We start from the raw sequence: 14,862 nt of genomic DNA, 5'->3' as shown, positions 1-14,862 counted from the left end.
CACAGCTGGTTGAAAAGTGTGGCTGAGGTGGGTGATCTTCCCAAAATATGACACCAGACAACGTGTGTAAGAGAGCAAAGGTTGCGTGGATCGTCTCATGTGACCTGTATAGTCTAGCCCTCATGATTTAATTCGGTTCCCTCAATCCTTTTTCTGTGAGATTATGTTTCTGGTTTTACTTCATGTTCAATAAACTGCACTTGGGTTCATTACAAACATGAACGTTTTGAACAACAGCTCGAATGAATTCTTAAAAGATATTAGCAGTGTCACATTTGAACATTTCAATTGTGTCAGCACAGTTGTAGTGAATTCTTGAGCAGTGTTTATTGGTGGATAGACTGCCATTAAACGCATAGGTGAGTCGTGGTGTGTTGTGTGAAAAGGTGGTGAGTTTTCACAATCAACCCACTAGGGCAACCAAAGTCACTTGTGCAAAAGAGAAACAAACAACTAGTAACTACCCGACACTGAAAATATAAAATGGTAAAGATTTATGAACAAAAAATGATTCTCAACGCTTTGATTGACAAGACAAAACAGCAGTATCAGAAGATTGAAGCATCTGAACCTGAGGATCAGACAAGAGCGATATGTGACAGACTCACAAAACCACAACTGGCCTACATCCAACTCCTCAGTGTCGCAGTATTGATAAAAAAAAAAAAAAAGACAACAAATATTGCACTGCAATGTTTATTTTAGGTTGAATCAATTATTTCTGTGTAATCAAAACTCAACATGACCCAATAGACAAGTTTCTTTACTATAAATCTTTTCTGCGATGAGCTGATCATCAGAGTATGTAGAACTCTAATAATTGCAATTAGTACACCCAAAAACCAAAATCTTCATCATCATCATCATAGTAACAGATATTTCACTCATTTAGGGTTTAGTTTTCCAGCACAACTCTTGGTATAACAGCACACAAATACACAAGAAGCATGAACACTTACATTGTAAAAGCTCTGCGTGCTCTGGCATCAAAACATCGTGGATCTCTGTAGGAGTAGAGAGGACTGAATCTGACAGGTTAAGTGTTCACTCAGTCTCTCTTAATAGTGCCTCGAGAGCGATCGATCATTTCAAGACACTTTCACTTCATTTCTTTGACCTGAGGTCTTCACTGTGTGTGTTTGAGTCCACTGTTAATCTCATATATAAGATAAGAGGTGGGAGAAAACATCGATTCTATGATGCGTCGTCTTTCTCTCTTCAATGATTCTTCTGCCCTGAGCATCTGAAGGCAGACGTGTGCTCCTCATGTGACCAGGATGTGGGTGTATGAGACTTTAGCATGCAGTGTGTATTAGATGCACAAAAACCCACACACTGTAAGTAAATCAGCTGTATTTATACCCTAGTGCTGATTATCTTAAGTGTGCTTCATCTGTGCTAATTAGGCACAGTATCTGATGTGCTCCTCCCAAACCTTGTTAATAAATCTTCATATAGTATTTAGTATTCTCTGTAGTATTTTCCAAAGATAACCCCCCAAGGCCCCCAATAAGGAAAGATGCCAGGGCCCCACATGAGACTTTTTAAACTCAGATAAACATAAAAATGATTCAGAAGTGTAGTAAATTCCCATTTATAGCAAACATCTCTAAAGAGACATCTCTAAAATCTGAGGAGGAGAGTTAGATTGCTCTTCTGTTCTACATTGATGGAGGCGCTGTAGCTTTAAAGTTGGTGCTCTATGAAGCGCTTTAAGTGGTTCCCGTTTGATTACAAGCCAATGAACTACCTTTAGTGCTGTTAAGCACCATTTTTGTTTAGAGTGCATATATAGCCTACACACACCTAAATATGTGAATTATATTGTCAGAGACCTGAACACATTTAGAGCTGTCAGGCTTTTATTGTGCTAGCTAACAATTAGCCGAGGTGTAATCACTTAAAAAGTGTCATGATCAACTGCATAAAATAACATACCCACAATACCAGCAATATTATTTCTTAAACTGTTTAATTTTCTTAGTGTTTTTCACAAAACATACTCTTTCAAAGCAGATTTGCACACACTGAGGCAATAGCTACTAGATATGTTTAAACCCTTGGTCAATTTGAGATGTTCTTTCTATAAATAGTGGTTATGATGTTTTGTGATTTTCTTTCTTATTTAGGGACATGAACATGTGTATGAAGTTTGGCACTCAAATGTGTTGTGTATTGTGTGTCCAAAATATCTATTGTGGTTATGATGTTCATAATAGACCCAACATAAAAACATGTTAAATGTATTTTGTAATGTCAGTTCCTCAGCCTCCCTCTTAACACATGTATTTGGTGTATTCTTTTTATCCAAGGAAATCTGATCAAATTTGGCCAAAAATCGATCCCATGATTAGGACGTTGCAAGCGCCATGCTCTTACCGTTTGGATTTCATGAAAGCTCATAGAAAAAGTGCTTTCTAACATTTCTTCCTTTTAAAATGCTTTCTTATTTTCTTCTTATTATTGCTTGAATAAAAAAATAAAAAATACTAAAAATACTATTCATATAATTTGCAGTTAGTGCAAAAATAAGTTAAAAACAGTTTTTAAAAATTCACATGCTCTCATTTATTTTGTAATATGAGAAAACTGTTTAGATTTATACAGTGTGATTTTTAGGAAATGACAAGTTTGGCGCACACAGTAAAGATTGTACAATTATTTATTTATTTTCGTAATAAGGGATAATTCTAAACACTATAAAAACAATAGTATTAATCAGTTTGTCTACGTAACTGACAATAACAATGTAAAATATGTCAAACATTGTGCAGCTCCTAGCTGATAGATTCCACATATGAGTTGTCTTATTTTAGACAAGATCCCTAATCGTTTCAGTCTGATTGTAACACAGACTCTGGCTGAATCCATGTGGTTTAGGCAGTAAAGCCTAACAAACACAGCAAACAACAGACCAGGGCAGGCAGCTAGAGCTGTGTCGATACACAATAAAAAAGACTTCAAGAAGAACAAAAACACGGTTTTTAAATAATCTGTGTGCAAGTATCAGGTGAGCAGAAATTAGTCCAGGTGTGAGGCTTGCTGGGAACTGTAGTCCAATAGTCAATCCTCTGGTGAGTGAGACCTCTGGTGGACAATCGAGGGACTTACACTGACATTAAAGACACTGATGTTCCATTTGAGGGTCAAAGGGGTCATTTACATTAGGGTCAAAGAGATTATATAACATGTCCATGAAAATGAATGAATAAATAAATAAATAAATAAATAAATAAATAAATACATGCATACATACAAACATCAAAAATTGCATAACATGCCCTTTGGTGCAATAATATGTTATATATCTTTCAGTAATAAAAGTGTAGATGTTTACTGCTGCCAAAAAAAATGCAGTGAAATTACCACATGACCTTTTTGTTTGTTAAAAAAACAGTAGGTAATTCGGTCGGGGAACTATACGGGTGGTGGGAGAAACACACTGACATTCTGGATTCAGATGGCAATAAAATCTTGTAATACTTATAAAACAGCTGTCAGAAATTACCTGGACGTTCTACTACTTTTAGGACGGGTCACGTTACAATATGGCAGATGTAGCACATGTAGGACCTACTCAGACCTCCCTCTAGACACCAGTGTATCGTTCTTCTTTTAAAAAAGGCAAAGAACCACCCAAACAAACCCAGCCGGTCCAATCCAGTGCCCTACAGCAGAAGGGGAGACAAACATTATAGTTTCAAGCTCACTGCTTAAATACACTGTTAATCGCCTCTGGTTTTACTTACTGTGTTGTGCAGCATCACTACTGAGTTTTTCACCTGAGCAAGATCCTTTAGATTCTGTACAAGATATTCAAAGCTCAGTGAATAAACAGAGCTCATGGTGAATGAATAATATTTCCAGATGTCCTGAGCTTCTCTCACCTCTAACAGTCACTGTGATCAAGCGTTCTCCTTCAGACCCCAGAACTCTGTATTTTCCTGAATCACTGGCTGTAAAGTTATTGATGATCAGGTTTCCATCTCTATCATTCAGGAGCTGATTCTGAACACCATGGCCTCTCGTCCAAACATCTTTCCACTCGGTGCTTCTTCTGCTCTGATGCTGCACTTCATCAGCTTCTGACGACAGAACATCTAACTTCAGCTGCTCACCGATCTTCACACACATCTCATCTGAGGACAAACACAAATTATTAGACAGAATATTATTAATATTGTCTCATAATACTGTCATACAGGCCATAAGCACATATTAAGATTTATGGAACCAGATGTAATCATCAGCCACTGAAAAGCTTACCGGTGACCTCTAACCCTGATATTATTCAGGACGTGTCCCATTCACTGATTCTGATGGTTAGAGTCCAGCATGCATTACCACAGAAGAACTGAAGGACGTCCAGAAAGCACATGCATTCTGATGCTTTGATCAGTTTTGACTTTACCATGAACATGAAGTTGGTACGTCTGATCCATCGGAGCACTTTTGTAATTGAATCTAAAAATGTATTTCCCAGCGTCACTGAAGCTCAGATTCTGGATGATGATGTCACATGCTCCTTTTTGACAGATTCGGCCACTTCCTCTTTTATATTCTTCACAAACAGAAAAGTGTACAGGTTTTCCTTGTCGTATAAAGCGTATATCTGAAATGTCTTTGGCCTCATATTTACATGGCAGTGTGGCGATTCCTCTCTGTTTTTCACTCACTGTGGAGGCTCCTGCAAATACAGATTCATTCAATACAAATCTATGAATTAAAAAAAAGCACGATTCACCACGAATGGTGGAGTTTATCCAATATTTAGCATCGGAAGTAGATGTGAAGATTAAGGTTGTTGATTTAAGCCATGAGCTACAACATGAGAGTATGTGTGTGATTATTCACTTTCATCAGACTTCAGAACTGTTCCTCTTATGTGTGTCCTATTTGTCTTTCAGAGCAAACAAACAAGCCTCATTCATGACAGTCATCCCTGACCAAACAATGTTCAATAATAAATGAACTGGAATGAACTGCAAAGATATGTCAGTGATGTCATGATATAATATGCTGGGGAATTCCCATCAATTCACAGAAGTCATCACATCACGTGACTTAAGTGCTGCAACAGAAACACAATCGACTACAATTCGAGCTCGAACTGAAAATACATTTAATGAACAAATTAGACTGACCGCTATGATGGATGAAGCAAAACGACAGAAGCATTAAAAGATGAGACCTGGGGAGAAAACAAACAGCTGTGACATAACAGACACATTATACACATAATAAAGTCATACACGAATAAAATGCTATATAACTGACCACAATATACAGTATTCGTCGAGAAATCTGCGAACAGTTTAGTAATTATATGAATAACCGCACGAGTGAAGCTCATAATCACTGTCATCATCGCAATCACACTGATGAACTCATTCATTCACAGGTTCACTGACTTCAGCATCACTAGCGGGTTTAGATCACCACGAACATAAAACACAACGATAACAACACGAACACAAACAGCCTAGATTAATATCATTAAACATGAATACTTACATTGTTAAAGTTCTGATTGGTTTTTTTTTGTTCTAGGCGTCCACTTCGCCCACACTGCACGTGTAAACTGAAAGAATCAGAGCTGAGCTACACACACTGGGATAGATGGTGTTTCCCAGAGTGTACGACTGGACATGATTTATGGAGATAGAATTGTTGCGTTAATCCAAATGAAAAAAAAAAAATCTAAAAATATTTCTCCACTTTTGTCACACTTGCACCGGGAATAATAATAATAATAATAATAATAATAATAATTATTATTATTATTATTATTATTATTACTAATATTACTCGAGGAGTTTAAATGGGTGCAATAAAAAAGTTACAAAAGTGCCCCCACATAGGAATGAATGGAATTTACCAATGTAACCATGGTTCCCTGAGTAGGGATGGAGACACTGCGTCCTCTAGGGGTCGCTATGGGGAATGCCTCTTCGTGACCCGTGTCTGAAACACATATTGGCTGCATCCGAAAACTTCTAATCAGGCAATGACTTTGCAGGCAGCGTTTTTGCCCGAAGGCACCTCATGAAACGGATTTCGGACAGGCTTCCGGGCGGAGTAATGGTTTAATGATCTGCAGAAAAATATAGAGAGATTTGGTAATAACTAAGTGGATATTTAATTACTGCAATATTTATTTCTCGCTAGAAATTAATTTAATTGAATTTTGTGATCATTCCCCGCTTTGAACTCCCAAACTGACTCAAATGATTCGCGAACCCGCTTTGAACTCCAGAACTGATTCAAATGATTCATGCTCCCAACTCCCAAACTGACTCAAATGATTTGCAAACCCGCTTTGAACTCCCAAACTGACTCAAATGAATCATGCTCTGAATTCCCAAACTGACTCAAATGAATCATGCTCTGAACTCCCGAACTGACTCAAATGATTTACAATCTGAAGTTCCCATCCAAATCAAATGACACCGCCAGCGCTACTATTGGCTTAGTTCTGTAATTTCATAACATTTACTGAAATTAAGGTACGAAAAGTATGTTATATCAATATCAATATTTCCATTCCGAATTGCTTTCCACATCGAAACATCCACGAACATAACCAGGTGAGCAGATCACTCTCTCACTATTTGATTACTCTAGTCTTTATCCACTCATCATCATCATCAAAAAATTTTTTAAGAAATAAATGAAAGCAATCTGAATTATTCAGAATCATTTTCGAGAAACATACATACATATACATATACATATACATATACATATACATATACATATACATATACATATACATATACATATATATATATAAATGCTGTTTAAAAATTAAATCTATGTTATCATGCTAAGGAGCTGACTGAAAGCCGGCGACTCCATATTAGAGACAGGCTGCATGTTTTCAACAATTTTTCACCTGTATGAAAAAAACATACAGAGAATCACTTAAGACACTTTGCTGTTGACCCATTCCACATAATAATATTCATTAAAACTGTATGTTGGGGGGGGGGGTGAAATGCTCGTTTTCACTCAATCTCCTGTTAATCTTGAGTACCTATAGAGTAGTACTGCCCTTCATATCTCCAAAAAGTCTTTAGTTTTATTATAAGAGTAAGATAGTCTGTACCAATTTTTTTTCGGAAAAACACGAGCCGCTGGAGGCGTGACGTGTGGGCGGAGCTAAAGAATCACGAGCAGAAGTAGGCTTTTGCGTTGAGAGCGTTTGGAAGCTGTGACATTACCGTGAGGAAAAAAAAAACATCAGCCAAAACAAACCATGGCTAACAGTCAGATTCAGCCGTTTATTTATGATCCAGAATCAGATCCCGAGGCTGAAATTTAACAAGAGCAGCATCAGCAACTTTTTGGTAATCTGTGCAGGGTTGTCTTGCCCGGGCAACCAAAAACACACTCCTTTGTGACATTTCACGACGCTCTCGCTCTGATCAGTGAAGTCTGTTGTGCTCTCAGTGCTCTGCTATACGGGAGCGCGCTCTTCCAGCAGAAGTGCCTCAGGACCCATATAAGGAAATTCCGCTCCATCTAACGTCACACAGAGCCATACTCGAAAAAAACTTTCCGAAACTTGTGACAAACCGGAAGAGGTATTTTTGGAACAAAAATACTCCTTCAAACGTGCAACTTAATTTTTTGAAACTTTGTCCATGTTTAGCATGGGAATCCAACTCTTTAACAGTGTAAAAAACTCAGTATGCATGAAAGAGCATTTCATGCATACCCCCCCCCCCACCCCAACACGTAGGAGCTTGCTGCATGAATCCGTGAGTAGGCTACAGTTTACAAATCTGAGCACACGGATTGGAAATTGGAGGGCTAGGATAGGACATTCGAACCAGGAAGACACAGCTTACATTTGACTAAAAGGTTATTTTCTTTATGCTCAACTAAAGTGAAATAATGAGCATATTTCCACTTTGAGAAACTCGTGTTGCTCTCGCCTTGACTCGACATGACTGCCACACCCACTTGAATAAACAGAAAAATGCCCACAGTGCGTCTTCGTGTTTACAGTGGTTGGCATCCACCAATCCTACAATGTGTCACTACTGCAAACAGGTTAGGCTGCACTTAAGTCAAAATTAATTCATTTTTAAAAAAGTAACGGACAATGCACCATATGGTAAAGGTAAATAGTTAAGTAATGTGTCACAGTATTAGTTACTGTCAAAAGTAACTGCGTTACAGTAACGCATTACTAATAACGCGTTACTGCCCAACACTGGACAACACTGTTAGAAAAAAGGGTTCATTGGGGTTCTATATAGAACCATAGGGTTCTTTACTCAACTCCAAAGAACCTTTTATGCTAAAAGGTTCTATAATGACAAGAAATAACTATTTTGGCACAAAGGTTCTTTAGGCTATTATTCATTCATATATTACATTATTCTGCAACATTTTGTATTTGTAATTAAATTATTGTTTGTCTTAATATCACATTTTAATCATGCTGATTTTTGGAGAAAAACTGAAATGGCACTCTTCGTGTGATATTAACTACATAAAATGATATAAATATATACATTTTCTAACCCTAATATCTTCAATTTTGTGGTCATTTACATGCATTCATAAATGCATTTGAATACATCGAATAATGCAGTGAAAGAACGCACACAAAATGCACACGAGCACTAGTATGAATTCATCATGTAACTTTACATTAGCCTAGATGCGTGCACTTTTTAGGCACGATTTGTTTCGTTTTTGAATATGCTTGATACTGTTAAAAGGCACATCATTAAAACAAAAAATATGAGTTCACATTTCGCACCTAAACAATGAAAATGTAATTATCACTAGCTACTAAATAAGTTACAAATGCCTATCCATATACAGCTATGATTTACGAACCCAAACTGACTCAAATGATTCGCGATCCCGCTATGAACTCCCGAACTGATTCAAATGATTCGCGATCCTCAAACTGACTCAAATGATTCGCGATCCCGCTATGAACTCCCGAACTGCCTCAAATGATTCGTGATCCTCAAAATGACTCAAATGATTCGCGATCCCGCTACAAACTCCCGAACTGACTCAAATGATTAGAGATCCCGCTCCAACTCCCAAACTGGAGTCAGATGACTCAAATGATTCGCGATCCCGCTACGCACTCCCGAACTGTTTCAAATAATTTGCGATCCCCAAACTGACTCAAATGATTCGCGATCCCGCTACGAACTCCCGAACTTATTCAAATGATTCACGATCCCCAAATTGACTCAAATGATTCGCGATCCCGCTACGAACTCCCGAACTTATTCAAATGATTCGCGATCCCACTAAGAACTCCCGAACTGACTCAAATGATTCGCGAACCAGCTACGAACTCCCGAAGTGACTCAAATGATTCGCGAACCCGCTACGAACTCCCGAAGTGACTCAATGCTATAAAAGTGTGCACATCGAGAGAAATAAACAGCAGATGTTCATGTTAACAACTTATTTAACTTAAGCAAACGCTGCTAATACACATGTTAATAAAGTAAATAAAACAAAAAATGAATGTTTTAATGCTACTGAATAAAAACAAACTATCCAGTCGAAAGTCTCTGCTCATCATGACAGGACCGGGATCAGTGAGCTGCGTCTCAGGCCAATGACGTCACTTCCATGGAGTCATGTTGTACACGCCCCCGTCCATTGACTCCGCCCCCACGTCAAAACAGTGCCACAAAGAGTGATGTGCAGAAAAGTGAAGCGCAAAGGAAAAATGGTATTGCAAGCTCAAACTAGACTGACACTCAAAATAAAAGCAGCGTTGCAAATAAATTAATAGATATGACCATGGAAAATATGTATTGCAAAATCACTGCTTTCGTGCTGTTTCATTTGTTTTGCAATTCTTAATTTTTGTTTGCAAAAAGCAAATGTATTTTCCTCAATACTTTAAATAAAAAATTTTAAATTTGTTTTTGTTTTTATTGTTTTTTAATATTTTAAATAAGGTAAATATTTCTGATTTATTCAAATAAAAAGTCACATACATGGATTTTTCTGGGCTAAGCCCCGGATCTCCACTCACCCTAGAACCACCCCTGCCTACAATGCTTCACTGCTGCAAACAGGTTAGGCTGCACTTCAGTCAAAATTAATATTTTTTTTTAAAAGTAACGGACAATGCACCATATGGTAATGGTAACAGAGTTAATTTATTTAAAAAGTAATGCATTACAGTATTAGTTAGGCTATTGTCAAAGGAACTGCGTTACAGTAACGCGTTATTCTTGTAAACATTCAAGAACTTTCAACGTCAGCAAGTTTAGTTTTACTTTTCTTTTTGTTTTCATTATGAAAACTTATTCACATTATGCTATGGAGGTTCTCTTTTATTAATTTATTTTTATATGATTCCTCTGTGTTTGCTAAATGTGGTGTATGCCATGCCTCATCTTATTCGTTTTTGTTAATAAACGTTTTGTAAGATAGTTTGTAATTGTATCATGTTTTTAATGTTATTGTGCTTTTTAATGAAAAATAACAATGAATCCATTGTTTATTTAGTCTTATCTTTTATTGAAAAAAAAAAATCGCGAAAACATCTGGAGGAAATTGCCACCCAACCTTAAATGAAAATGGTTACAGCATCTTAATCAAGTCTTTCTTTTGAAATAACCCCTGGAGTCCAGATTTATTTTATTTTTATTATTTTATTTATTTTTTTGCTATGGTCTGCAATGACAAGAGTAATGTAGCTTACACCGCATGCACCTGAGAGAAAATTGCTTTTACAATAAGTGATCTAATTTTCAGCAGTAAGAAAAAAAAAGTGATTTGAAGCTTGTTTTGGAGGACATTGTCAGTGGCAAGTTATTCACATGTCTTTAACTTACATTTGGCAGATGTAGGATACTGATGTATATTTTATTCTGTTTATTTCAGTAGGACCACATTTAACACCTCATGGCTTTACAGCTGTAGTACAATGAGCATTCACATACCTTCCTAAACCACAGTTATTAACAAACAGGAAAAAGTCATGACAATGCAAATCTCTTGCCCATGCTCCAGTACAGTAGGTTGTGTAAATGCACTGCCATTTACAACCCGCCATTAAAAGAAGAAGAGGATCCATCCATTTTTGTTCAGAGTGTAAACATGTTTGGGTGTTTAGGAAAAATTATAACTTCTGTTTTATTCGGTGTGGCTAGTTGTATAGTTTTTCTTCTGACACGCGGTGATATGTTTCAACGGAAGGTAAGAATAAATCATAGCTAAAGCAGAAATGAAACTAGCCTACGAGTGTAACAAGAACAAATAGGCTAGGCTAATCCTTAAAAATCTGTCGAACATAGACAGTTTAGAAAATGACATTTTCATATACACTGAGAAAATTGACTTAGTGGAGTAATTGTAACAACAACAACAACAAAATAATAAATAAATACATTTTCAAGAAAAATACACATCTAGCATGTTCAAGGCACAGAAAGGTAGTAAGAACATCGTTATAAAAGTCCGTGTGGCATATGAAACTGCAAGAATAATGGTTTACGCAAAGAAAAAAAAAACTTAATTCAATAGTTGGTTTTCTTTTGTGTCTTCGATCCGCGTAAAGAGTCCCACTGCGCACGCGCCTGGTTCTGCTGACACAGAGAACAGAAGCTATTCTCTTATCAGAACAGTACAATTGAATCACTGATGTCACGTGGACTATTTTACCGATGTCACTACCTTCCTGGGCTTTGAACGTGGTCAGTGGCGCAGCGCGAATCTGACTGGGGTCAAGCCAGACGCGGTTTGAGAGTACACGATCAAGCCAGACACACTTTTAACTTCATACAGTAATAATCAGGATCACTGTGAATAGGAATCAACTGAAAGAACGAGCAAACCTATAAAGCAAACAAGTTTATGCGTGTTTGAAAATGGGAAATGGTCCAACTGCTAGAATGCACTTTGTTTTTTGGCGTGAATTTGCGATTAATTTTCTCCAAATCTACACAGTACAAATATTTAAAACTTAAAACAGTAATAATTAGGATCACTAAGAACAGGAATCAACTGAAAGAATGAGCAAACCTACACTCTAAAAAACGCTGGGTTGTTTTTTCAACCCAACTGCTGGGTTGAGGCCGTTGGATAGGACTTTGGGATGTTTTAACCCAAGTTTGGGTTGAAAATAAGGTTTAAAAAAAAAAAAAAATTAACCCAGCGGTCTGGGTTGAGGACGCGGACGTGAAGGAGAGCACGCACGTCACGTCAAGATCGTACGTCTCTCCAGTGCGAGCAGCCGCCATTTTCTCAGCGTGATAGAAGCGAGAAGCGAGTGAAAGACTATGGTAAGTAAATATTCAAAATGTAAAGTTATCTTTTATTGTTTACCCGGTTGTATGAAATGCGGAAGGTTTTATGAAAGGCGGAAACAAAGGAGCTTAACGTTATATATATATATATATATATATTTTAAAATAAAACGGACGCGGTTTTCGCCTCAGACACGGAGGTCTTAACTGCCTCATGTAACGGTACTGAACGGAGGATGTACTTTTAATATAACGTCTGTAAATGTATTTTGTCATATTTACACAAGGTTTTACATTATCTGTACTTTTTGAGGCGTTTTAACAGACGGTTATGGTCACGGTTATGGTCATGTGAATTTGTCTTTTTTTTCGCGGTTAAACTGAATGTATGTTTGTCTCCTAAAGGAAACGGCATTGTGTAGTAAAGACTAGCATAATTATTTTGAGGCTGTTGAAGTGGTAACTTTTAAAAGTATGTTTTACATGTAATATTTCAGACTTGTCCAGCTCCTGTCTTCATTGTCCTCGCGCCGAGAGTTAAAGACACAGAAGCTGTTTGTGTGAGGAGTCACAGACCTGTGTGAGGATGAGGAGGAGGTGTTCTTCTGAAGAGAGGGACAGACGGTTTAAGGAGAGTAAACTTCAGAATAACATCAAGTTATCTTTATTTTTACTAAGACTAAAATAATGTTGTTTTTTTAGATGTTGCAATCCAGAGACAAGATAACTTCATTCTTTTGAGACTGATGTAAGTTAAGTTATTATTACTTTTTTTTTTTTTTAGAAAATTAATGTTTATGTTGTGTCCTGCCTGTTAACTTCACATTTTGATGCAAAAACAGTGTGATTATATATATGTCTGTATGTATATATATATATATATATATATGTCTGTATGTGTGTGTATGTATATATATGTATGTATATGTTAATATTTTATTGAAACCATTGATGTCCCTCTTCGCAGAACTCAAACTAACTGGAGTTAAGGACACACAAGTCTGCTTGTGTGAGGAGGTGGTTTTCTCAGCTTCTTCTGAAGAGAGGGAAAGATCGTTTAAGGCAAGTAAACTTCATAATTTCATGTTATCAGTTGTTGTTGTGTTTTACTAAGAGTAAAATAATATTTGTTTTTGTAGATGTTAAAAGCAAGAGACATGGGAGAGCATCATTCCTTTGAGATTTTATGTAAGTTATTTTTAGAAAATAAATGTTTCTGTTGTCTCCTGCCGGTTTACTTCACATTTTGATGCAACAACAGTGTGATTACGTGCTCATTTCATTAAGACCATTGATGTCTGTGTTTTTTATTGCAGAAATCAAACCAAGTTTGGAGTTGTCTTGTCTGATTTGGAGAGTCATCATTCTTGGTCTTCGCTCTTAGAGGTAAAGTTCACACAAAAAATCATTTACTTGCCCTCAAGTCATTCCAAACCTATAAGACTTTTGTCTGTCTTTACAACATAAATTAATATATTTTTAGTTTTCTCATAATATTTGTTAATCCATTTATAGTTTAGATAATCAGTATTTTCAAGCTTCATAAATATAGAGTTATTGTAGAAGTAAATTCTGATATTTATATATGAATACATCTTAAATTATATGATAGCAAACATGTATGTTCAAAATAAAATACTGGTCTCCCAGACCAGCAATGGAGGACACAAAAAGAGAATATTAAATATATTCATACGTTTTCCAAAAAATGAGCAGATTTTGTATGAGTCTGGAAAAACATGGGGAGAGTAAATTATGAACATTTTAATTATTTGGTGAACTAACGGTTTGAAGAACAGCCCTCCACATACATGAATATTGTGAGGTATGTGAATGTCATGACTGTTTTAATGTTTCAGTAAAGAAGCTTTCTGAAAGCGATATTTATTCAAACAATATCACCTGTCCTCACACTAGTGCTGCCATTATAGCCTTCACGAGAGCTGTGGTGGACTGAGACATTAAACAACCGCACAAAGTGTTTAAACTTTAAAAACCGATTATTTACCTATCCTTACGGATGTGAATACACCTCTACCTGAAAATCGATAGTTTTATTAAATGTTTAATTTTTTCAAATGTGTTTCTCTTAGGCCACTGATGAAGAACAGGCGGTGACTGGGATGAATCCTGGTCAGAGAGGAGAATCTTCTTTCCCCTAAACTGATGCAGTGGTGGTTTTAAAGAAGGACGCTGCCCTGGATGATGTAGATGTCACATGCTGTGCTGATGGGGTTTCTTCATGACTACATCAGTTATGCTAAAGAGATCATGAAAATTGACCGTGATGCATGATCTGTATTCATGGACTATGAAACAAACTGTAAGTGTATAATTTGTTAAAAAAAAAAAAAGTTAAATGCTTTTTCTGTGTTGTTTAGTAGAAGAGTTTACACTCTGTCATTCATACACCTGCTCACATTCTTTCACACACACACACACACACGCGTCTGTTAAATGTTATAATATCAAAGTTAATGTTGTGATTTATTTGTGTACTGTCGTGCCAGAATAGTTGGAAAAAAACCTAATTCAGTTATATTCATCAAATGTTCAATGCTTTGTTTATGAACTCTGTAGCTGTTAATGCAATCCTTTTCTGCATTTCTTC

General features: G+C 36.6%; 1 protein-coding gene and 1 long non-coding RNA gene across 3 annotated transcripts in view; one reads left to right on the top strand and one right to left on the bottom strand.

Moving 5' to 3' along the window:
• Positions 1 to 2,658: 2,658 nt before the first annotated feature.
• Positions 2,659 to 5,626, bottom strand: LOC113062537 (uncharacterized). Of its 2 annotated transcripts, XR_003278552.1 has the most exons (7): positions 5,515 to 5,626; positions 5,145 to 5,191; positions 4,640 to 4,687; positions 4,267 to 4,561; positions 3,888 to 4,139; positions 3,750 to 3,803; positions 2,659 to 3,668 (listed from the first exon to the last, which is right to left on the bottom strand). It is a non-coding gene; the product is annotated as an uncharacterized LOC113062537 (long non-coding RNA). The 2 variants fall into 2 exon arrangements; XR_003278551.1 differs by having other exon boundaries at positions 4,267 to 4,687.
• Positions 5,627 to 11,012: 5,386 nt separating this feature from the next.
• The window catches only part of LOC113062499 (glycosylated lysosomal membrane protein-like), a 29,751-nt gene continuing 25,901 nt past the window's right edge, over positions 11,013 to 14,862 (top strand). Inside the window, exon 1 of the mRNA XM_026232400.1 lies at positions 11,013 to 11,202. Within this exon, the coding sequence (XP_026088185.1) occupies positions 11,104 to 11,202 (99 nt within the window). The 5' untranslated portion in view covers positions 11,013 to 11,103. The remainder of the gene's footprint in view (positions 11,203 to 14,862) is intronic.

This window comes from Carassius auratus, chromosome 44, assembly GCF_003368295.1.
Source record: "Carassius auratus strain Wakin chromosome 44, ASM336829v1, whole genome shotgun sequence".
Taxonomy (NCBI): Eukaryota; Metazoa; Chordata; class Actinopteri; order Cypriniformes; family Cyprinidae; genus Carassius; species Carassius auratus.
This window is presented reverse-complemented; position numbering and strand designations above follow the sequence as displayed.